This window comes from Lytechinus pictus, chromosome 11 (assembly GCF_037042905.1).
Source record: "Lytechinus pictus isolate F3 Inbred chromosome 11, Lp3.0, whole genome shotgun sequence".
NCBI classification, from domain to species: domain Eukaryota; kingdom Metazoa; phylum Echinodermata; class Echinoidea; order Temnopleuroida; family Toxopneustidae; genus Lytechinus; species Lytechinus pictus.
In genome coordinates, this window is record NC_087255.1 from 20555150 (window position 1) to 20581954 (window position 26805).

The window sequence follows — 26805 nt, forward strand, 5'->3', positions numbered from 1 at the left end:
TTTCCCCAAGCAAATATCATGGTATACTTGATAAAATAGGTCTGACTTAATTTTCAGATCGAGTATACATTTCCTTATTCTGACTCATTTTTCAGATCGAGTATAAAATCTTTTTTTACTGGGTGCAGGACATATATCTTCAAGTTCTAACCTGTCAACTATAAAACATATTCACTAGTTCCCATGAGCTTTATACAGGGAGCATCATACAGCAGTAAACACTCGATTAATTACAGTGTCAATCAAGCTGAGCCAAAATAACTTTCAATTAAGGAGGAATATTCCAAATTTAAGACACTTTGCAACTTTGTCCAGGAGGGTGTTTCACAATCGTTAAGTGTGACTAACTACAGCGTATTAATCATTAAGATTGCCTGTTGAATATCAAGTACTGTTCGTATTTAAGTATGACTCTAAATAAGTCACACATATCCCTGTGTGAAACACCCCCCGAGATCCCACATCAAAGTCACCATTCCAGCTACTGTTGTAATTGCATCCTTTAAGGTCACAGAAGAAATGCCTCAATTTTACACTGCCGTACTTTGGCAAAAGGAAGCGAGTTACAAAAGTAACATTTGTTGTAAATGAGCAATGTGTGTTCGTCATTTACCTAGGTGTCAATGCAATTTAACAGCATTTTTTCTTCAATATCTTTCCATAGAACGATCATTTCTTCCCCAAATGTTGCCTGAACGTGCAACATACAAAGGGTGTTTCAGAAACAACAATAACTCAAATTTGACTGATGTGTCACTTGCTTCCTTTTTCCAATGTTGGGGCGTACAGACTAAGCAGTCAATTATATATCAAATATATAACAAAGGTATCCATATAAAGTTCATGTAAGAACAAGGTACAAACATACCAATATGACAGGCATAATGTATGTGTGTGGCAGGTCAGCTGCTCCAGGGCCCCGTCTTACAGAGAGTTACAAATGATCCAATCAATCTCAACTTTATGGAAATCCATCTATACCATAATTTTTTTAATAGGAAATTTGCGCAATCTCCATAGTAAACAAAGAGAATCACACTGAATCTTCAAGGAACGATAAATGTATGAATATACATAATATCTAGAAAATATTTTGAACAAAAATGCATTTTAGATGCTGACATTGCTGGCCGTCCATGGTTGTGGTTGATCAGATCAATCGCAACTCTTTGTAAGACGGGGCCCTGACGTGCATCGATTCGGCCCGGTTGAATGCTCTCGGGGACATTACATGGCAAACCTCAATCATTTGTCATTTTTTTACCTTTAGAAAAACAATGACTTATAATTTGTCTGAAACTGTCAGATTTTTTACACAAGATATAGTTAAACCCTTGCTTTGCAGCAAGCGAATTTCTTCTCAGTCAATCTTCATATTTCAACTTTTGCAAATGCGTTCAATACGGAATAAAGGACCCTATCTGGAGCGCTACCAGCATTGTTGAATGATTTGTATTTGAGAAAGTGAAACTTCAGAATGACAAAAGTTTCAGAGAAATCAGAAAACTTGTGGCTGTTTTAGATAGCTAAGACTACATCATACTGGCAATTTTGGTTAGTAGGGACAAATCTTACATTTGATATTATTATACATTATTCCATCTTTAACATTTATAGTAATTCTTTTTTATATAATCGCTATCATTTGAAATTACACAATAGATAGCGCATTGTAACATTTCCTCCAAAAAAAATGTACAATTACTTGATAAAACCTATAAAAAAGATTTTTTAATCTACTTGTGTATTGGAGCTATACAGAGAAATGATCTCTACATCATATTCAGTGACATTACAAATTAGATATGAATCCCCATAGGATGAGTAATGAAATAAAATACAAATTTTTGAATTTTTTTTTTTTTTATGTTTGTTCAAACTTGTATGCACTTGCTTCTCTGCTGTATCTTTTCAACTGGATTCCCCTTTACAGGCATAATAATATAGGTTATTTGTATAGCGCACATATAGGTGCTCAAGGCGCTCCTATATTATCGCGACTAAGCCTGGCTACCGATGCCGCTGCTCACAGCTTTTTGAGGAACTACTTCCTGCTGGCAACCATAAACCTCACCTGGGTTGAGTGTGGCGCATTGTGGATTAATTTCTTGCCGAAAGAAATAACGCCGTGGCTGGGATTCGAACCCACGACCGTCTCAGGGTCCGGAGACTCATCCACTTAGCCACAGCGTTCCGCGTGCATTGCATAAGCTTAGAAAGAATCCTATGAAACGGCCCCAGCTATAATCAAAGGTTCATGTCAGTGATGGAAAAGAAAATAGTATATATTTACCTGGATAATTCAAAAACAAAAAATCAGATATTGGATTGAGAGCAAAAAAAATATTGCGGGATGCACAGTTCAAAGAATTTAAAGGTACACATCACTGCAGTAATTGTTTGATGAGTCTGGCACAATCACCAACCTTCTGAGGATCTGAGATACCTAATAGTCCTTTAACTGTGACAGATGCGTCCAAAGAATTAGCTATCGCTTGTGAGTTCTCATCACCTGCCAGCAATGTCCCAAGGCACACCAGGAGCCGGAACTGCGCTTCCGGTTCCTTCTCCTGACCTAGCTGCGTGATTGCCATGGCAACGCACTGTGATTTGGCTTCCACGTCGTTCCCACCATGCAAGAGGACAGCATAGTTCAGCACGAGGGTCGCAACGGCGATGCGTAGGTTCTTGTTTGCTATGGTCAAGCTCCCCATGGCAGAGGCACCTACAGTTTCCTGCTGAGCTACGAGAAGGGATTTCCCCTCCGACTGGGAGAAGCAATTGCATAAAGTTCTGTAAAGAAGCATATGATTGGCTGGAGGGCTGGAGTTCACCGCAAGGCTGAAGAGGTGGGATAAGAAACCAGGACCATCCTTGGGGTTGCAGAAATGCTGGTTGACGGCTGGGTTACGGATGGCCAGTCGGAGCAGGTCTAAACCAGGAAACACTTGATCTTTACAAATAAAACAACATGAAAATGCCATTTAGGTAATTTCAATATTATTCATATTGTAATTTTACATCTTTAAGCCCATATATGGATAAAAAGTTCATCAGTAGAAATAAAACTTACATTCTTGATATAATCAAATTGATACCTGAGCAACTACCAGGGGCCTGTAACACAAAGCTTTAGCAATCATCGTGAACTTTTTTACAATTGATTACATTGAATACAGTGTACAATTAATTATGAAAATCAAGCGTAAGATTAATTGCTAACCGTTGTGCAACAGGACCCAGATCTGTAAATTATTGTTATGCTCAACATAACTTCCAACATTTTCAAATACTGCATTAATGTCCAAATGCAATTCTTAAAAGTGGGAAGGGGCCTTTAGGGGCTGAAATTCCCCCCTCCCAAAGAAAAAAAAACAAGCCTCCTTGAAATATTTGATGACAATGTGCAATTTATATTGGTTTATAATGCGCATTACAATTCAATTCAATTAAATTTCATTTTATTGTCCACTCTGTGGAAATTCGATTAGCTCACAGTTTACAATAAACATTTTTGTACATCGACTTCCCAAAAATTAGATAATAGAGTATGTGTATATACTGTACGTCATCATACAGAATGACGTATACAGACAGTGATAAAAGAAATTCTACAGGATCCCGCTTACAACAAATATAAAAATACAGTGGTCTCAACTGTCACATATAAATTTCAAGTATTAAGAAATTATTGCAATCTTTGTTCATCAATAGCAGTCACATTGTCTCACTCTCAAGTTGTTCTCAGTATTCAATTTTCTGGGTCCATATTCGATTATCTGCATATAATTTTCTTTTGAACTGACCACACGAAACATACCTTGCGGCCATTGAAGTAAAGACCACATGGCGGCCAGTTGCTGACCAGTTGGAGTGGTTCCCTGCCCATTGGACACACACGCTGTGAGGCTTTCTAGATGTGACAGAGCTGTATCATCTAGACGACATGACTCATCTACGGTCGAGTTCAGCTGGGTGATTTTACCTGCGCACACAAGATACAAAGGGAGAATTTTCTGGGAATGACAGCTGTGATCGATTCTTTGAAATGAAAGATCAGAAAAGAATTCAGACCTGCCAACCTCTGGGAATGAAAAACTGTATTCTGTGATAAAAAAAACTGTATTTTCCCCAAAAAAGTGTATATCATAATAAAATGCTTGGCGCACTCGCTCATCGCGGCGCTCAAGCTGCATGCAAGCTAAAATGCGCACTGCTCTTGCAGATGAAAAAAAAACATTAAAACATGTGCATATCTTCACCCTGGTTTTAACAAAATGATTGAAAAAAAAAGTTACATGAAATTACATTGATCTAATAACCATATTAGTGTACGTTTTATGAAATAGAGACATATAGAGATTATTTTTCTCAATAAATTACGATTTAGTATAAAAAAAACGTACTGCCGTATTTTGGTTGCAAAAACGTACTAAATACGGCTAAAACGTACTGGTTGGCAGGTCTGAGAATTGCATCCATATCCATTCAATTGTAAAAATCCTGGTATTTCATCATAATCGCTTCATGAATGGGCGCGTCGTGGTCTAGTGGTTCTGACTCGCCTTTCAAACAGAGGGTCCTGGGTTCGAATCCTAGCCGTGGCATATTTTCCTTCAGCAAGAAATTTATCCACACTGTGCTGCACTCAACCCAGGTGAGGTAAATGGGTACCGGCAGGAAATAATTCCTCAAAAAGATGTGTGCGCCTGAATCGGTAGCCTAGCTTAGCTGGGTAATAATAATAGCAGGGCCAGCTGGGAGAACAGTTTTCGGAACTGAAGTGGCAACCCTGGGTAAATATACCGTTATTATTATTATTATTATGAATAACATTGCGCCATTTACACGAAGGGAACACCTTTCAAAGATTAGGATGTTTATTCCACTGAAATATGGCAAGCTACTAAGAGGGACTATCTTTCAAGATGATAGCAGATAGTGGCTACAACTCAATAAAACATTTTAAACTATTTTGATTTGCTGAAACACCCCTCCATCCCTCTCCAAAAAATAAATTTGATCCAATCCAGTACTTTATTGTCCGAAATGAAATCTTAAATAAACTACTCTGAAAATTCTTTTTGCCCAATTGCTCTATCCCTTGAATTGTTGAAAGCCAAGCAGGGTAGCAGCAACTCCCATCTATTAACGTATTTTGGTCTGACGCGGCCAGGGCTTGAACTCCCGACCTCCCGGTTTGTGAGATGGACGCTCTACCAACTGAGCCAACAAACCAGTTGACTTTGTAATATCAATGGCCAACAAGAGTTAAGTTATGTGTTTGTCAGTATTATTCCTTACATCCCCCCCTCCCTGTGTTGGAGGAAAACATGTTGAATCATTAATCTTTTAAATTGAAAACAAATTCCCATTATGGTAACAACCATCAAATAAGTTAGAACAAAATTTATCCAAAAAAAACACACCCCAGTGTTTGTATGTGCTTGAATAAGTTCCAAAATATATACATCAAATGATTCCAGTTGGAAAAATTTGTACTTGCTGAGAAATAGGCCAAAAAATATCTTGGGTGGATAGATCTTCTTCCAAGCAAATGATAATACACAGTGCCCATGTGTGTTGGATCTCCATATTGAAATTTATCAGCTCTTTCATATCATAACTAAAAAATATACAACTTTAAAAATGGACTAACCAACCCATTTTTTCCATTCATTACAGCAAACACATTCTGTTAAGCCTTACCTAAGATGGCCTGTGTGTTGGCAGAGTCAAAGGTGACATAATCTTTCTTGGGGAAGTACTGGTTGGTTGACATCATAGCAGCCGGTTGAGGCTTGGCAGCAGCTCCAGATCCACCCGGTTTATAACTGGAAGCGCCTGGCATTTTCAAAGGTTACAGTCAGGTTATTACTACACCACGTGCAATAATGATACACACTTTCCAAACATTTATAAGATAAGTGTTCAATTAAGCTTGATGTTCTGTTTTGAAAATAATAATTATAATTCACCACCATTTTTAAACACAAATTCATCTACAGTTATGCTCATAATTTTGTGAACTCCATGACAAGTTGCATTCCTTCATTCTGAGTGTTGAATGTAGACAACAACACTATAATGTATGGCAAGCCAAGAGAAGCAAACTCTATTGAATTAAATATCTTATCACCTGAACTCACAATTAAATTTCTAAAACATGGCAGAGTTTGAACACTTTAAATATACTAATTTTCTGGTGGGGTTCACTAACTTTTGAGCACCACTGTACATACAACAGGTCTCATTCATCATTTATTGGTAGTTGTTAATTTAACACAAAATCTAAAAACAAATAGATATTCATGAAAGAATCTTTAGTTGTTCTCTCGCTAATACATACCTTTGCACAAAGTTATTTCAACAGTATACCATATGTTACATGAACAAGGTCCATATACTTTCGAAGTTATGATGACATTTCGAAAACTTAACCTTAGGTTAAGATTTCGATATTGATTCCCCCAACATGGTCTATTAGTTCATTGACCCTAAATGACCTTTGATCATGGTCATGTAACCTGAAACCAAGGTAGGATGTTCAGTAATACTTGATTACCCTTATGTCCAAGTTTCATGAACTAGGTCCATATACTTTCTAAGTTATGATGTCATTTAAAAAAAATAACCTTAGGTTAAGATTTGATGTTGACGATGCCGCCACCACCGCCATCGGAAATGCTGCGCCTATAGTCTCGCTCTACAGTGCAGGCGAGACAAAAATGCAATTTAGCTCTCACCAGTAAATGGGTCATGTCCCCCTGCTGCTGCTGCTCCTCCTCCTCCTCCTCCTACACTTGGTAGGGCGGGGTTACCCTGGCTACCAGGAACATAGCGAGATCCACCTGATAGACAAAGCACATGATGAGTCATGTTAAAAATCAATGCCAGTTGTAGTAACAATAAAAACATGAGATCGACCAGAATCCGATAAAATGACCACAAAGTGTTTGTAGTGATCATAAATAATAAGAGCTCAAAAAAAAAATCTGAAGAGTGTTGACAAAATTTGAGATTGAAGGAGCTACCACACTTTTTGTTGTACAGAAGAAAGCTAGAAAAGCTCAAATCATGCAGAAAATCAAAAGCAAAAGTAGCAGAAATCGGCTAAAAAAGCTGAACACACACACCTCTGGGCCCAATCTTACAAAGAGTTATGATTGATCCGATCAATCGCAACTATGGACGGCCAGCAACGTCAACATGTACCGGTATTATGCATGTTTGTTCAAAATATTTTCCAACTATGATGCATATTCATGCATTAGTTTTTTTTTTTTTAATTCACTGTGCTTCTCTATGTTTACAAAGGACATTGGGCCAATTTCCTATAGAAAAAATTATGACACTGATGGATTTCCATAGAGTTACGATTGATTGGATCAATCATAACTCTTCGTATGATGGGGCCCAGTTTAAAGAGAAAATATGAGTAAAATGAATCTGGTTGAAAATGTGTGATTACTGAGAAATGGACAAATTGAGTATCGCATTCCAGCCAGGTATTTGGTCTTTTTCCAAGCAATATTAATACATGAAAGTCCCATTTGTCTGACACCCCAATTTGGTCCACTACCATTTGGTCCAATGATCTTTCAGTTTCAATTCTGACTTGGGCTAATTATCTTTCATAAAATCATCACACTGTCTCCTTGCCACTTTATATATTTAGTTTCCCTTTATTTTTTCGTCTCATGATCATATATGTGATAACCAAGCTCAAAAAACACAATATATCAATGAGCAAGATAATACTAATACTACATGTAATAGGTAACCATTGTTTTGTGCTTAATACAAATGTTCTAAGAGTTGCACATCATTACAACTGCTTTAGCATAGCTAAAATGATCAGGCACTCAAACATTCAATGAATTTTTTCCTGCCAGGGACCCATTTCCTTCACCTGGGTGGAGAGTGGCAAATGTAAATAAACATTCACCCTGACGCAAGTTGGTTTTAATGAAAGCGGGCAAATTCAAGAAAAAAATTGGTGAAGGTTTCATGAAAATCTGTTAACAAATAACGTAGTTCTGGAGGTTTTGTGACATCATAGACGAGCTGCTCCTCCATTCTGTTGTGTAATATAAATTCTATGTTTTTAAATGCCATAATGTCAAAATTGAAAGTTCTATTATTTGTGTGGTGGAAATACATGTATCATCAGACACATCATTTCATATTCCCTCTCTTAAGAATGCTATTTTCATTCATCATGTTTCAGAATTATGGGGTAGCTGCTTGATTATGATGTCAGAAATGATTTTTTTTTTTTATTCCTAACTCCTTTGATTGATTTTTAAACGGCCCTTCACCAGTATTTTTTCTCTAATTTTTTCTGCCTTCATCAAAATCAACTTATCATCAGGGTAAGCTTCCCTTTTATTGGATATAAGACCAAATATATTAGACAAACTGGCAATTCCACTGATATGGGGGAGGGGTTACAGGAACCTTTCAATCAACTTACCTGTGAATGGATCCACAAAGTCTGGCCTAGGTGCCGACCCAAGGGTCACTCCTTTGGTGTTCTGGATGATGAAATTAGCAACTTGCTCGAGGTAGTACTGGCTGAGGTCATTGTCATGGATGAACTTTTGGGCTGCAAGCCAAGGGTCATCCGAGGCATTGTAAGGTAGCTTTAAATTAGGACGTCCTTCTTCAAGGTCCACATCAAAGACATAGTCATATTCCTTAAATAGAAAATGTTTAGGGGAAGGGAGATAACACGTTGATTGCAAAATTCTGTAATTCCTACAATACTGACTTATACGAGAACTGTCTGGTCCTGGAAGAGGTCCTGGGGCCCGTAACACTAATCTTAGCAGTGATTGTAGAACATTTTGGCCCGAATTCACAAAGGTGGTTTTGAAAACCCACGGTTGAGTCCATGGTTGTTTGCAGATTTCCTGTATAAATTACGCTTATTTTACCGCATATATTAAAAAATTTCCAATGCTGATGCGCGCTTTTGTCAGAGTGCGCAAAATTGACGCCTGTTGCCGTGGTTATCCACGCTATTTTATTCATGAGTCCACTCTTCAAACAGTGGACTCATGAATAAATTAGCGTATCTAACCATGGTAACAGACGTCAATTTGGCGCACTGTGACAAAAGCGAGCATCAGCATTGGACATTTTTTATACACGCGCCCGATACGCGCTAAATTAAGCGTAATTTATAGAGGAAATCTGCATAAACCATGGATTCAATCGTGGGTTTTCAAAACCACCTTTGTAAATTGGGGCATTTACGATTGATTGCATTGACTACAATTAATCATGAAAATCAAGCGTATGACTAATCACTAACCTTTGCGTTACAGGACCTTGTTGAGATAAAGATTGATGGGAAAAGATAGAGATGAGGATAGGCAAGTGAATTTTTGTTTAAAGGTCAAGTCCACTCCAGAAAAATGTTGATTTGAATAAATAGAAAAAATCAAACAAGCATAGTGCTGAAAATTTGATCAAAATCGGATGTAAAATAAGATAGTTATGAAATTTTAAAGTTTTGCTTATTTTTCACAAAACAGTTATATGCACAACTCAGTGGTATGCAAATGAGAGTCGATGATGTCCATCACTATCTATTTCTTTTGTTTTTTATTGTTTGAATTATACAATATTTCAATATTAACGAATTTGACATCAAGGATCAACTTAACTGAACCATAAAATGTTATAACAGTGGTAATGCCACATGTTCAGGGAGGAATAAAACTTTGTTTCACAGGACAATGAGAAAATTAGAATATTTCATATAATAAAATACAAAAGAAATAGTGAGTGAGTGATGTCATCAGTCATTTGCATACTGACCAGGATGTGCATATAACTGTTTTGTGAAATTAAATGAAACTTTAAAATGTCATAACTTTCTTATTTTACATCCGATTTTGATGATTTTGATTATACTTGTTGGATTTTTCTCTTTTTATTCAAATCAACTTTTTGTTGGGGTGGACTTGTCCTTTAAATGCCCACCGTAAGAGGACTATTCAAAAGGCTGCAATGTAGCATTACGTTTGCATTGTCTCTGATTTCAATATACCATTTCAAGACGTGGCTTCGATGTTTTCTGTACAAGATGAAATGGTTGTATGTTTTATGTAGACATTGTCTATTACATGTATGCAATGATAACAGTGACATTAAAATTAACCATGAATGTATGCAAAAAATTGCTAAACATGTGACCCCTGAACCAAATCTACCAAGAAATAAGAGCCTTCAATTTCCAGTTTACATGACCTTAACCTAAAATCTTTTTAATAAGACCCTTGAGTTTCCCTTCCACAATACCTTAACAATTTCTTAATAAGATCCTTGGTTTGCTCTTAACATGAATCTCGACCTAAAGGCCTAGACCCCTAATTGACATTTTATTCATTTGACCCTTGAACAACATTTTTCCAATATATAACCCAGGATCAAACTTGCCCGTTACATGACCCTTGACATAAAACCCGTGATCTGACTTGTCCTTCACAAGACCCAACTTTTCCTTCATACGACCTTTGACCTAACATACCCTCTGCATGACCCTTGACCTCACCTTTCCTTCATAATGAACCTTGCCTGATGATGGGGTCACATCATCTCCTTCTGTCCCAACGACATCCCCTATCTTGGACCACTTGCTCTCAGCTGAGCTCCATTGGTAGGCCTCCACCGTCTTACCCGTTCGGATCAGTTTGGTCTGGCCCTCTTTGGTTCCTGCACAATGATTCGACACACAAAGACATCAATTGCAAAAGGAGATAAGTCCTTTTCTATGATATCAGAGAAAATCCATTTTGTTTTTCCAGAGTTTGTGCAAGTGAAAAATGGAGAGCGATATGAGTCCTGTGCAATTTTTTTCATGATTTCTTTTTCATATTCAAATACAGGTACTTACGAAAAAAATTTACCAACCATAAGTGATTTTTAGGGCCCTTTGGAATAAAACTCTGCAAAAAAAGATACATGAATAAATTTCCAGAAATTTGAATCAATTTAACAGCAATCAAGAGAATTAAACCAGGCAGTTATTGAAAATGCATGTATGCAATGATAATAAACAGGTCTGAACACATTGATCTTTATTATTCAAATCTATATATTACACTGACAAAGAACGTATCAATCGTAAAACTTGTGCATTTATTTCTGGCGATGGCATCTAATTTTGATATCTTTGAAGTTTGATTGACTATTTCATTCCTATATTCATTTTTACATCTTGTTCATACATTCTTACATCTTCACAACTGTTCAATAATGAGTTGCAATCTCTTATATTATGAAATAATGATTTTCTAAGAATTATGTAGAAGATTTCCGCAATAAATCAAATAAAAAAATGGGATTTACACTCCACAAAATACACAGTGAACACAAAGTAAAACAAGGCAAACGCCAAGCGTTGTCTCGCCTGCATATTGCAGTCATGAAGAGACTGCATGTCAAAACAACATGTATGCTATATGACTTAGATGGACCTCTGTTACGAGTTTGGCAATCCTAACTCGAAGATATAGAAAGTTATTGTGTGTACAGCACAGCAGTGCCAGTCATGGAAAGTTAATTGACCTTTGACCTTAATCAAATTCAACTCACGTTTGAACTTGACCTGCACCTTCAAAAGATGGACGTCTGTTATGAATTTGGCGATCTCACCTCGAAGCTATAGAAAGTTATTGTGTGTACAACACAGCACAGTGCCAGTCATGGAAAGTTCATTGACCTTTGACCTTATTCAAATTCGACTCATATTCAAACTTGACCTGTGCCTTCAGGAGATGGACCTCTGGTATGAATTTGGTGATCCCACCTTGAAGCTATAGAAAGTTATTGGGTGTACAAAGTTATTATGTGTACAACACAGCACAGTGCCAGTCATGGTAAGTTCATTGACCTTTGACCTTATTCAAATTCGACTCATATTCGAACTTGACCTGTGCCTTCAGGAGATGGACCTCTGGTATGAATTTGGTGATCCCACCTCGAAGCTATAGAAAGTTATTGGGTGTACAAAGTTATTATGTGTACAACACAGCACAGTGCCAGTCATGGAAAGTTCATTGACCTTTGACCTTATCAAATTCGACTCATATTCGAATTTGACCTGTGCCTTCAGGAGATGGACCTCTGGTATGAATTTGGTGATCCCACCTCGAAGCTATAGAGAGTTATTGGGTGTACAAAGTTATTATGTGTACAACACAGCACAGTGCCAGTCATGGAAAGTTCATTGACCTTTGACCTTATTCAAATTCGACTCATATTCGAACTTGACCTGTGCCTTCAGGAGATGGACCTCTGGTATTGTGTACAGCACAATTGTTGACGACGACGACGACGCCGACACCGGAATAGTGATACCTATGTCTCGCTCCGCTACGCAGGCGAGACAAAAATTACACTATGAATCTCATTTGAAATAGAAGTCACTGTTTAGCTTCTACAAGATTACACTAAAGTGCAGTCTAAGGAAACACAAAGCATCTTATCAGGGATACTTCATGAAAATTTTTATTTCAGCCAATCAGATGCAAGGATTTCAGTAGCTTATAACAACTGTCAGAGAAATCTCTAAAGAACTGCTTCATGAAACCTTCCCTGTACCTGGTTTGTTGAGGTCTGATTTGTCAGGGAGATCCTCCATTTTGATACCACCAAAGGTCTGTGTCTTGGCGGGCATGGCAAAGGCTCCTACTTGCTTCTCGAAAGCCTGCTGGGCCTCGGCCGGAGCAAAGCGGGACTCCTCCTGGGTGAAGATCCTTGCCATACCATCACTGTAAGATGAAAGATAATCAATTAAGCAATAGTGGTATCATCCTTAACCCTATATAGCCTGGGCTATTTAGAAATTGTACAGCCCAGATGGTGGTGGAAGGGGGGCTTATTTATTGTTCCCCCCCCTCATCAGATCTCAGTCGTTGATCGCATGATCGCGATGAAAAACCACTCCACCTTTCTTCCTGGCAACACCTGTTTCTCAGTAAAATAACTACCATCACCATTACTAACACTTTGCTAACACCAACACCATTATCATTACCAACATCTGTCTCTTTACATCAGCTACCATCACCGTAACTAACACCTTACAGGCAACACTTTTACCAATACCTTTCTTACGGATAACATCTGGTTTCTTTTGGTGTCATGGAATCATTATTTTTAGTACATCAACTACCACTACCATTACCATCACCTTACCAACATAAAATACATAACCATTATGAATACTATTACCAATACCTTTCTTACTGGCAACACCAGTTCTCTGGTACTTCAACTACAGTACCATTACCACCTTACCAACACCAACACTATTCAACACCTTACCAACACCAACACTATTCAGCATCTTTAATACCAACATCAATACTATTCAGCACCTTACCAACACAAACACTATTAAGCACCTTACCAACACCGACACTATTCAGCACCTTACCAACACTATTCAACACCTTACCAACACTATTCAACACCTTACCAAAACCAACACTATTCAGCACCTTACCAACACCAACACTATTCAGCACCTTACCAACACTATTCAACACCTTACCAACACTATTCAACACCTTACCAACACTATTCAACACCTTACCAACACAAACGTCCTATCAACAACAGCACTCACCATTAAAGGGCAAGTTCACTCGAAGAAAATTTTGTTGTAAAAATTACAGAAAAAATGATACAAAATATTGGTGAAGGTTTCAGGAAAATCCATAAAAGATTAAGGAAGTTATTTCGAATTTGTAGTTTAGGATTTCTGATGTCATAAACGAGCAGTTGCCCCATATGTTATATAATATAAAATGCACAAACTTAACTTCTTTAATGGTTCGTGATGACTTATTTTTGTTTTCTTACAAGGAACGGTTGTAAAATGATTTGTCTATTGATATACTGACAGTACAGTCAAAAACATATTTTTAGTTTTCTGAGAAAATGGCATTTCGTTGATATTTTACCATACGATATGTAGGAAAGCTACATGTACTCTCATATGACGTCATGAATCAAATAATTGAACTTCTAGTAAGTTTTTAATTCTCTGATGGATTTTTCTCAAACCTTTGGCAATATTTTTTGTTATTTTTTCTACTATTTTTACGATAAACTTTTTATCAAAGTGAACTTCCCCTTTAATCTCTACCCTTCCGTTCCTGCAAGCTCACCTAGATCCTACAAGAATGTCTCCATTAGGTAAGCAAGCCACACTCCATATGGACTGAGCAGGCATGGTGATGGTCTGACTGCACTGCCCATCGGTCCACACCCTCATCGTCCTGTCTTCGCTCGACGTCACAAAGTCCTGTCCATTGCCTAGCAACGAGATGCTGTAGATGAAGCCCACATGGCCGTCGTACTGGTGGACGCAGTCGCCGGTGGTCAACCACCTTCGGACAGAGCCGTCGTTGCTGGCCGAGAGGAACTCCACTTCAGAGAGGACGGCCAGCGCTCGAACACAGTCGGTATGACCTTCATGTATGGGCAATGACATGAGCAATTAATATCCAATTCCGAACTCAAGTATTGCAATGCTGCTGAACAGTTAAACCTTGCTTGGTAAAAATCTCTCTGCCTCAAGTTCATTTTTATGCATTCTCTGATCATTTTTTTAATTCTTCAAAGTGGCAAAGTATTATTTGCCTAGTACAAACATAATACATTGATTTCATTAGGGCTGATTATGTATTCAAGAGGTCATATCTTAGGCCCCCATTGACTGATTCCCACTGGATTTGGGTTGTGGAGGTATTTCATCATGCTTTACCGAAATATGGTATCAACAATGCTGAAATCCAAAAATGGAAAATTTACTAAAAGCCAAATTTCGGTACTCTATACAAGATTTGCTCACTTTATATTTAGTGTCGAGAGGCCATATTATCTGTTCATTTCAAATATGAATGCATTAAAGCATTGCTTCAAGGAAATCATTCCACACAGATCACCTTCCAAAGAAGACGTTCTTGTTACTCTTAGTCTTACTCAGTAGTCCAAGGGGCCCATAACATAATGCTAAGCTTAGTTTTCTACAATTGATTGCTTTGACTACAATGTACAAGTAATCATCAAAATCCAGCGTACGATTAATCGCTAACCTTTGTTACAGGACCTAGTTTCACTACATGATAATTTATCTATCATCTTCAACCTTCAATGCAACCTTCAGGGTAACATCAGGTAATAAAGAGTTTTCTTACCAGTGAAAGTGCGTTCACAGCGGCCAGCCCTCCACATCTTGATAGTCTTGTCCGCAGACCCGGTCAGCATCAAACCCTGGGTGGGCAGGAGGGCTACTGCCCACACGGTAGCTTCATGACCTTGTAAGGTCATCACATTCTTTTCATTCAACCAAACTTTGGCCGTCATATCCCAGGAGCCACTAAGGAGGGTGCCAAATTTTCCTGCTGCAAGGGCACAAACTGAAACAAAAAATGTTATAAAAGTTGACAGATTTACAAGCCATCTTCAACAGATACAGTGGCAACACCATGGAAGTCTACATGTGGGACTACAATATTTACCGAGTGTAAGTTCAAATCAGAGTCGGGAAAGAGGTGAATATTCTTCATTTTTGTGATAGTTTTCAACTGAATCAAAACAATTTCAAGGAATTATGGAAAATAGATGGCCATTTCATGGATTTAAAGATGTAAAATGTGAAATTTTAGCCATTTTTTAAATTTTCTTTTTAGGAGCGCGATTTTTTGTTCTCCTTATTTTTTTAGGAGCGCGGTAGGAGCGCCGGCGCGATCGCGCTCCTCAAAAATGAAGGTCTGCTATTTCCCACCTCATTGACCAATAAATACAACTTTAGCCAGGAAATATGCCACTCCCGAAATCATCAAAGTTCTAAGCCTAAGTATAGATGTTCATGTATCATGGAATCATCTTTAAGGGGGGAGAACAAAAGGCATTTTGTTGATTTTACAGAAAAGAATGTGAACAAAAATCAGAAATAAAAGCATCTTTGTATTTCAAGACAAGTGCGCAATGGTCCTTCGATGCAAATTAATGCAACTTTGCTCAGCTGAGACTTACGACAGATGGTAATGAGCAATAACATTAAATCATAAAATACATTTTTCAAGGGGGAGGCCAAGGGGGTTAAACAAAATAAAGTACAAACTACAATTTCCAACCAACATTTCATTTCTTGGATTTCTTTTCTTGTTTGTTTTCTTTATTTATTCTTGTATATTTCCTTTTTTATCTTTCTTATTTCTATTTTAGTTTATTTTTTGCAGGCAACACACATGTAATCATTGATATCTCTAGTCTCAGCTGATGAAAACAAAATACCTGTAGGCCAAGGTGTAAAAAAGGGCCGTCATTATTTTTCAAATAGCCCTGATAGTTTTTGCCATTAATGTAATTTGAAATGGATAGAATTAGAAGACAGACATGTACATGTAGCCCCCATACACTCTAAATCAAGGGAATTCTTTTTTCTTTTTAATTTTCAGGGGCTATTTTTCACAACTTACTCTCTAAATCTGCAACATTCGATAAGCCTTTAACAATGAGATGGATGTAGATTTCCATGGCTCCTTGTTTATGGTTTCCAGGGCTCTTTTGAGCTTTTTGGGGGCTAAATTGCCCCCAGCCCCTGTGCAATTTAATATTCCCTACAGTGCACTCTTGGGAAACTCACCAGCATTCTTGTGTCCCGTGAGAACATACACGGGCAGAGGACTCTCAAGGGTGTATGCATGGATCTTGTTATCATTGCTTCCAGTGACTACGAGACCTTGAGCGTAGTTCTCATTTGGTGGTAGCACACATACACACGAGACAAAGTTCTGATGGCCGCTCATGCAGTGCGCCTCGTCATAGCCAGGTACGGAGTCACTGCAGGGGGGGTTATATAATAAAAACATGAAAATGTGAAAATATAAGAAAAGTTATGGATTATTGTATGGGATATGTATTCATATTCATACATAAATAACTTTTTGCTTTTTTTGCATTTTTGTGGTAATTAGATTTGACATTAAATGTCCAATCTTATTTTTTATCATTTCAATGTCTGCCAGGCATCAACATTTGCGCAAATATAATAAGTATGAAATTTATATGATTCAATGATTGCATTTTTTGTTTTGCTCCAAACAATGGTTAAGTGCTCTATATTTTGGGCACATTACTCTAAACTAAGCACAAGGTGGTTGTTGCAGCATTGCAAGATGTTGCACTGAACTACATTTATCTCCCAGTGTTGCACTGCATGACATTCATATATATTTTCGCAATCACTGCAGAGATGCTTTCTACAATGCACCAATTCCTTTGAAAATTTAATTCAAATCACAGACAGCTGAGAGGTATTTTTGTCAAAAGTTGGTGGACCGGGTGGCCGTTTCATAAAGCTGTTCGAAAGTTAAGAGCGACTTTAAGAACAACTGGTGAACCTTTCTTATGCGCTGAATAATCACCCATGATCATTTATGGTGAATATCATTACCACAAGAAAGGATCACCAGTCGTCCTTAAAGTCGCTCTTAACTTACGAACAGCTTTATGAAACGGCCCCCGGGACAGCAGATCTTCCCAAGAACAAAACGGGACAAAAAATTGCAAACAGATCTAGATATTAACTTAAGTTAGGGTCTTTGTGGTTTGTCCAGATTGAAGGGCCCCGTTGCGTAAAAGATTGGTAAGTTTGCAATCCAATGGTAACTACTATGGTAACAATGATCAACAACCAATCAATATCAAGGATTCCATGCAAGTTACCATTCATTGGATGGCAAAGTTATCACAATGGTGACTTTTATTCAACCGGGCCCAGGACGACACTGCTGTATTCCGTACGATTCACAGATTTTCAACAAAGGCCGTTTTGTCTTTGAAGGGCTTTGGACTAACGATTCTCTGTGTTATAGAAAGTGTCTGCATAGTGATTGTGAAAATGCCCTGGCTGGGGTCATTTCAGAAAGCTGTTTGTAATGTAAGTTAAAGGAGAATGAAACCTTTGGATCCTTTGGACTTGTGCGGAAACAGAAAAATCAAAGAATATGAACAAAGAAAATTTGAGAAACATCAGAAAAATAACGAGAAAGTTATGAGCATATGAATATTGCGATCACTAATGCGAAAAAGATGTGTGATGTCAACTTCCCCTTTGGTAGACTATAAAATTCCCCCCAAATGTCCCTTTAATTTGCTCTTTCTTATGGTGATATAAACTGAATAATCACCAATTATCATTTATGGTGAATATCATTACCACAAGAAAGGATCACCAGTCGTCCTTAAAGTCGCTCTTAACTTACGAACAGCTTTATGAAACGGCCCCCGGGACAGCAGATCTTCCCAAGATCCGGACGGGACAAAAAAATTGCAAACAGATCTAGATTTTAACTTAAGTTAGGGTCTATGTGGTTTGTCCAGATTGAAGGGCCCCGTTGCGTAAAAGATTGGTAAGTTTGCAATCCAATGGTAACTACTATGGTAACAATGATCAACAACCAATCAATATCAAGGATTCCATGCAAGTTACCATTGGATGGCAAAGTTACCATAATGGTGACTTTTATTCAACCGGGCCCAGGACGACACTGCTGTATTCCATACGATTCACAGATTTTCAACAAAGGCCGTTTTGTCTTTGAAGGGCTTTGGACTAACGATTCTCTGTGTTATAGAAAGTGTCTGCATAGTGATTGTGAAAATGCCCTGGCTGGGGTCATTTCAGAAAGCTGTTTGTAATGTAAGTTAAAGGAGAATGAAACCTTTGGATCCTTTGGACTTGTGCGGAAACAGAAAAATCAAAGAATATGAACAAAGAAAATTTGAGAAACATCAGAAAAATAACGAGAAAGTTATGAGCATATGAATATTGCGATCACTAATGCGAAAAAGATGTGTGATGTCAACTTCCCCTTTTAGACTATAAAATTCCCCCCAAACGTCTCTTTAATTTGCTCTTTCTTATGGTGATAATTGATATAAACTCTTTATCCATAAGCACTGATCGTTATGGACGCAACGTTGGCAAAGAACAATAAGAAACAAGATGGCGGCGTAAACATCGGGCAAGTCTCCCTCGTCTTTTCATAATATTTTTTCTCATTTTTTTTATGTATGTAGAAATGACGGAAATTAAGTTGTATCCCATTTACATGATTTAGGGCTAGATCTTTTAGAAGGAAAGTAGAAATCTCAAAGGCGAAAGTTTCAGGTTTTTGGGCGATACACGCAGATGAATGGGATGGAATCCCTGGCTCCGTGGAGAGAAAGCATACGTTAGTAAATGATTTTTACTCTCTAGGAGCCTCCTGGCTACATACACAGCACCTCAACATTTGATAGGCCCATATTTCCATCAGAAAATATTTCAATTGTTAATGCAAAACTATGTTAGATCTATGTGATATTTTAAGCATTTTCTGTCATTTTTTAGAGATATATAAGGTAAAAGTTGATTTTTTCGCCTTGTTTTTGCAATCTTGTTCTATGTATTGCTATGTGAAATTGAATTACGGAAGTCTCACGGTACAAAAATGTATTCGTACTCAGTAATATGCGCGTCCGGAATCATGATAGTGTCCGGTAATACAATACGTGACGGTGACTATACAGTGCAAGTCAGAAAAAATGTTACACTTTTTAAATTAAGTATTTTTGAAGAAAATGTGGGATTCAGAGAGAATTTCTAGCATGCATGGATAGAGTAAATATTCCTTTGTCACTTGGTAAAATTTGTTTCAGTGTTGTTATTATGGTTGAGTGTACGATAGCCATTGTTTGAAAAAGTGTCAAAACCCATTTTTGCCAAGTTAGGTGATTACCTGTACCCGCTGAAACAGAGACAAAAGCATTCACACAAACAATGAGCATGAATTTTAAGTGTATTTTTATTAATGAAGAAAAATAAACAAGAGAACAAGTAAATCAATCTTCACTGAAAAGTTCCTTTTCATTGTCATTTTGGCCACAACTTGGATGACGCTTCCCGCCTTCAATCTTCCACATGTTGCTATGAATGATGATGCGCTGCTGCAAGTCATCCAGATCTGCAGGTAGGGTGCTGTACACTGACTTCATTCACATAAAATGCTTCTTCTTCTTTATTTATCGACTGATTTTGATTTAGACACTTCGCAGCAATGCTCCATCGAGCTCAGAAGTGCATCAAGAGAAATGGACAACATGTGGAAGATTGAAGGCGGGAAGCTTTGTCCAAGTTGTGGCCAAAATGACAAGGAACTTTTCAGTGAAGATGATTTATTGATTTACTGGTTCTCTGGTTTATTTTTCTTGATTAATAAACATACGCATAAACTTTACGCTCATTGTTTGTATGAATGCTTTTGTCTCTCTTTCAGCAGGTACCTGTAATCACCTGACTTGGTGCAAATTAGACAGGAATAACCGTCGTTTCTGAGGATTTATTTAACAATTTCTGACATTTTACTATCATCCCCATTCACCGACGGTAGTGTGTTAGTGCGAGCCTGAATGTGTAATCATTTCTACCAATTCGGGCGACCGGGTTTTGTCTAGATTTTTTTTATTTTATTCTAAATGACATTATATTATCTTGAACGAAGGCCCAATATTTTCGTTAGACTCTAATCTTTCTTTTGATACTATACAAATTCCAAGAAAATATCTAAAATGTACGTTATCGATGATTTATTCCTTATTTTTGAATTTTTCTGCCGGAGAGGAAAAAATGGCAGCCGTGTGTTGCTGCCCTCTACGTTCAATGAGTTATGCTTTTACCAAGGCTTTCCGATTAGAATTTTCAATATCCTGGCCAATCAATGCGAGAGACAAGTTCCGAACACACGCACATCTACAAGCGCAAAGCAGCGGCACAAATCGCGATATATAGCGACTGGTAAATACGTCTGTAAGAATGATGACGTCATCCAAGATGGCAACTTACGCTGACCAACGAAAGGATCGAAGATGACTATGTTTTGATCATCATTTGAAAGGAATTAGCGGTAACTGCGGTCTATAAGGTACGATATTTCTGAATTTTATATAATTTTCCGTAAATTTTGATGTAATTTCTTTTTTATAATTTTATGTACAAAAAAACGATTCAAAAATCGGGTTTCCGCCGAATGTTAGATCTAACGTTACTGCTAATACGTTGTCTGTACGTAAGGACCAACAACTCTTCAGTCTATGTATTGGTGAGTGGAGCCAACGCAGTTCAGCGGAACAACCAAAATACAGAGACTGAAGCTTTTGATCTCGGCGCAAATGGGTTTTGACACTTTATCAAACAATGGCTGTTGTGCATTCAACCATTAACAGTACTGAAACAAACTTTACCAAGTGACAAAGGAATATTTACTCCATTTGTTTGGGCCGTATCGTCATCCAAGTCACTGGGGACAAACTTGAGAAACACCTCAAATATCAGCAATCTTTCAATGGAATCCACGGTTGGAAGATTTTCAAAAGAAATATATTGTTCGCGATGCGAAATGGTGCGAAGCTTCTCACTGAACAGGGACTTCCTTCCACAACACGTTTTCCCATTGACATAAGAACAACTGACTCGGACACTTTTTCAAACGACAAAATAGTCTTTTTCTTTTCTCTCCTGACATGGCTGTATATTCTTCCAAGTTGATGAAACAATGATCAAAAACACTAAATAAAACAAAATTAATCACACTAAAAACACTATTTAACTGTCTAATTACTCCTTGTGATCCGAGTCCCCTTCCCGTGTTGAGACTACCAATTTCCCATAGGAGGGGACTTGGATAACGAGTAATATATTATACAAATAATGCATGCAGCCAAGTGCGTTAGTGGAAATGCAGAGCACGCGAGGTTTCTTTAGATAGGAGTCGCACTGTGCACGAGCCGCTTGCGGCGAGTGTCCAGTGTGCTCCATCTGAAGAAACCGAGCTTTCTCTGCATTTACTTTTACGCACGACAGAGCAAGTGCATTATTTGTTTTATAAAATAGCAACACAGAAACAATTTTTTTAAAGTTACAGTACAGTTTTGTTGGACTTCTACCGCACTGGTTTGCCTGAGCGTGCAATGTCAATTTTTGTTGCACACCTTTTGCACTACCGTGCGGTGCACAAATAAAGTTGGATGTCATGTGATGCGTATTGACCAATCGCGATGCTTGAAATAATACAGCTATTTTATAATACTCGTTATCCGAGTCCCCTCCTATGGGAAATTGTCTAAAAGTGGCAGAGTGGTTTTGAAGAGGAGGGAAATGAGGGGTAGATGAATATCAACAGGTTAATTGCCGTTTTGTATTTTTAGGAGAGGGGACTTGGATCACGACTAATACTACTCCTCGTTATCCAAGTCCCCTCCTATGAGAAATTGGACAGACTCAACACAGGAAGGGGACTCGGATCACGAGGAGTAATAAGACAGTTAAATAGTGTTTTTAATGTGATTTTCATTAATTTCAATGATTGTTATTATCGAAAATATTCATTTATCATCTCTAGGAAACTGTCTAAAAGTGGCAAAGTGGTTTTGAAGAGGAGGGAAATGAGGGGTAGATGAATATCAACGGGTTAATTGCTGTTTTGTATTTTTAGGAGAGGGGACTTGGATCACGAGTAATAGTACCCCTAGTTATCCAAGTCCCCTCCTATTGGAAATTTGACGTTTTTAACACGGGGAGGGGACTCGGATCACGAGGAGTAATTAGATAATTAAATAGTGTTTTTAATGTGATTTTCATTCATTTTAATGATTGTTATTATCAAAAATATTCATTTATCATGTCAAGGAAACTGTCTAAAAGTGGCAGAGTGGTTTTGAAGAGGGAAATGAGGGGTAGATGAATATCAACGGGTAAATTGCCGTTTTGTATTTTTAGGAGAGGGGACTTGGATCACGAGTAATAGTACTTCTAGTTATCCAAGTCCCCTCCTATGGGAAATTTGACATTTTTAACAAGGGGAGGGGACTTGGATCACGAGGAGTAATTAGACAGTTAAATAGTGTTTTTAATGTGATTTTCATTAATTTTAATGATTGTTATTATTGAAAATATTCATTTATCATCTCTAGGAAACTGTCTAAAAGTGGCAGAGTGGTTTTGAAGAGGAGGGAAATGAGGGGTAGATGAATATCAACGGGTTAATTGTCGTTTTATTTTAGAGGGGGACTTGGATCACGAGGAGTAGTTTTATAGAGTTTTAATTCAATTCTATTGATTCTAATAATTCATATTATCGAAAATAGGAAACTGTCTAAAGTGACACAGTGATTTAATTCGGATGAAGGGGGACTTGAATCACGAGAAGTAATTATACAGACATTCTTTTTACCTGACGAAATAAAGCAATGGAGACTGTTAAGAGGGAGATGCAATTTGATTTATTTAGTAAAACGTGATAGATGAAATAAAGCATAATCATAAGAAACATATATGAAAAGATTTATTTAGCATAAAGAATACGACGAAATAAAGCTATAAGGACTGAAGAGGGATAGGGCCTATTGATTTATTTAGTAAAAACATAAAGACGAAATAAAGCAAATTTTATATTGTATGAAACATAAAAAGATGAATATAATCCTGGTTTATTTAGGAAAAGTACTAGCTTACGAAATAAAGCAATAGAGATTGAAAAGAAGTAGATGCAATTCTGATTTATTTATAAAGCAATGGAGACTGAAGAGGGATAGGGCCTATTGATTTATTTAGTAAAAACGTAGACGAAATAAAGCAAATTTTATATTGTGAGAAACATAAGATTAATATAATCCTGGTTTATTTATGAAAAGTACTAGCTTACGAAATAAAGCAATAGAGATTGAAAAGAAGTAGATGCAATTCTGATTTATTTCGTAAATTAGGAATCTACGAAATAAAGCAACGGAGACTGAAGAGGGATAGGGCCTATTGATTTATTTAGTAAAAACATAGACGAAATAAAGGAAATTTTATATTGTGAGAAACATAAAAAGATGAATATAATCCTGATTTATTTATATGAAAATTACTAGTTTACGAACTAAAGCAAGAGATTGAAAAGAAGAAGATGCAATTCTGGTTTATTACGCCAATAAAGTGGAGACTGAAAAGAGACAAGTGACACACAACTACGAGGTTGGTAGAGACAGGTAAGACATGTTTTACGTTGTGAAAAATTGTCCGTGTATCCGAGTCACCAGGGACTTGGATCACGATAATGACGTTTGAGCATGTATTTTCAGCCCGAGTCATATTAATTATTTTGAAAACCGGTGTTCGACAGCTTTAATTCGATCGAACATCGACGCATCAAATTTTGAGGGCGGGGAAAATCGAGTAATTTTTTTTGCTCCGGTCGATGCACTGCATGCACTGACTGACGGCGGGAAGCGCTGGCCGCGCCGCCGGGTGAGCGTTGCACAAGCAGATGACAGAGCAAAGTTCGTTTGTATTTTCCATGATCACAAAACACAAAAAAGGCCGGGGACCAATGCAGAATTCTTCCCAAAATATCTTCAACAATGATATTTGCAGATGACAACATATAAGTTTAAAATGAAACAATATTAAAGACATGAATCACGCAGAGTCGATCCGAATGATTTTCGGTCAACTAGCATTCGCAGTCCATACTCGCACACACCAGCCCCGTCCGCAGCCTGAGATTGTGTAGTTGGATCCAAAATGAGCTCCAAATAAATTGATGGGAATAAATATGTAATTTTCTCTGGATGGTCATTTGAATTGGTATTCAATGTTGATATAACGATTGTGAGGAAAGATTGTAGAATATGAGTTATGACGATGTTAAAGAATTAATCCTGATAATGATAACCCATTTTTTTATTTTAGACACAAAAGCATGCGATCGAAATTAAGGGATGTCTCGGATCGAGCTCTAAATTCATACAAATTATTATTGGATGTTAAATAATTACGATTTAATAAAATTTTATGGCCATACTAAAAATATTGACGATGTCAGCAAAGTATGTTATGTTCATATGGAAGAATTGATAGTATTATACTGGCATTATTTTTATTCTATCTCTGGACGTCTCCGAGCTCCGAGAAAAGAAGCACAATGCGCATGCGCGCTCGATGACGTATGACATATTTTCCATTCATGAAATCAGAGCCCAAAGTTGGGCACAAACTAGACAGCTGGCAGCCGTCTGTTTCGAGGAGTTTTTTAACATGTTTTTATTTTTTAAATTTCTCCTCATACACAGACGGCTCGCTATCGTGCAGCCACCATTATGGGACTTACAATGCAAAATCCCCCTGTCGGGGCTCTTCAATTTTTGTCTTTAATGAATCAAACTTTTGAAAATTAACGTGACCGAAATGCAAATTAATATTCCCTCTTGGCATTAATTGCCAAAAAACGGGGAAAATCAAGTTAAAAGGAACAAAAACAGTGACTTACCTCGGCTGTCGCGCAACTTCACTGCCCTGTTTTATCCAAACTTAATACACATAAACATATGGCCATTGAGTCCCCTGTACAGATCACGCTAGAACTTCGGTCTCTGTATTTGGTGAGTGAAGCCAACGGAGTTCAGCTAAACAACCAACATAACAGAGACCGAAGCTTTTGGTCTAGGCACAAACTAGCTTCAAATTGATGGGAAAAAATATCAAACGCAATTTTCTCTGTTTTGTCATGTTAAATGTTATTAGGGCCTATATGGTGATATTACGATCTTGAAAAGAGTTTCTGCATGTTGACAATGTTCGAGAATCAATCCTGACGTGATAATTATTTTTTTAGACAAGTGCACTCACTCAAGTCGATCGTCATGTGATGTCCGTCATTGAAAATTGAAACGAAATACAAACGTTTCACATCAAGATCTAAATTCATATTAATGATTATCATATGCAGATTATAATATTGTTAAATATTACGATTAAATCATGTTCTATGGTAATAATTGATATTAATATTGTTCATGAAAGCAAGATTTATTTTACGTTGATCGCGTCAATTTTCCGGCCATTTTCTGGTTTATAATAAAGCACAGTACTGCGCATGCACGATCGATGGCGACTTCCATTCATGAATTCATCGTGCATAAATTATCTCGGCACGAGCAGACAAGAACTAAGTATGATCGAAATAAACTTCAAATGGTGAATAGGCATCATATTCATAATTACACAATCGGTTTCATTTTGGGGGCAATATAAATCAAGTAGTAGTAAAGTTAGACATTACTGTTTATTTTGATGATTGATTGTGTGAACCAAACGAATCGGCCGGCCGACGTATTTCTTTTAATTTTTTTTTGATGCACCGATTTTGCAAAATCTGCATCGGCGGTCGATGACGATGACATCGATCGAACACTGATTTTAAAATCGATTCGACTCAGGCTTAATGTATTTCTCTCTGAAACCCACATTTTCTTTGAAATAAAAAGTGTAACATTTTTTCTGACTCGCACTGTACTGTACATATTGCCCTAGGCTTAGCAGTGCGACTGCGAGTGGCGCAACTGTGTCTGTGTCTAGTTTTGTGCAGTGCAGAAGAAGTTTAAGTCTGTAAGTTACGTTACTTTGTCTTGACTGCGGCGCGGTGTCTGTTATTTTTGTGTGTCTGGGTTTTTTTTGCCTGTTAATTTACCTTAAAGAAGGAACCCATAATCTAGTTGTTCTATCCCTGGATGCAGTTATGATTGATCCTTCCGGGAATAAACCAGCAGCAACGGCTCGTACATCAGATTCGTGGCCAGCAAGAGTGCATGAAAGCTTGAAAGGCAGAGCCATGTTGAATTTTGCTTTATTGACGACTCATTCATTCATTCCAAATAAGCCACAGGTGTATGCCGTGTATGTACGTACGTGTG

The 26805-nt window shown here is 37.5% G+C and overlaps 1 protein-coding gene across 1 annotated transcript; it reads right to left on the reverse strand.

The window, feature by feature from the left end:
• Nucleotides 1-651: 651 nt before the first annotated feature.
• Nucleotides 652-26790, reverse strand: LOC129270961 (phospholipase A-2-activating protein-like). The gene is made up of 11 exons (XM_054908304.2): nt 26583-26790; nt 16676-16872; nt 15222-15443; nt 14190-14493; nt 12616-12785; nt 10565-10725; nt 8477-8699; nt 6747-6851; nt 5710-5844; nt 3821-3985; nt 652-2953 (listed from the first exon to the last, which is right to left on the reverse strand). The coding sequence occupies exons 1-11, from the start codon at nt 26723-26725 to the stop codon at nt 2385-2387; spliced, it is 2394 nt and encodes a 797-aa protein (XP_054764279.2). The 5' UTR covers nt 26726-26790; the 3' UTR covers nt 652-2384.
• Between the last annotated feature and the right edge of the window lie 15 nt (nt 26791-26805).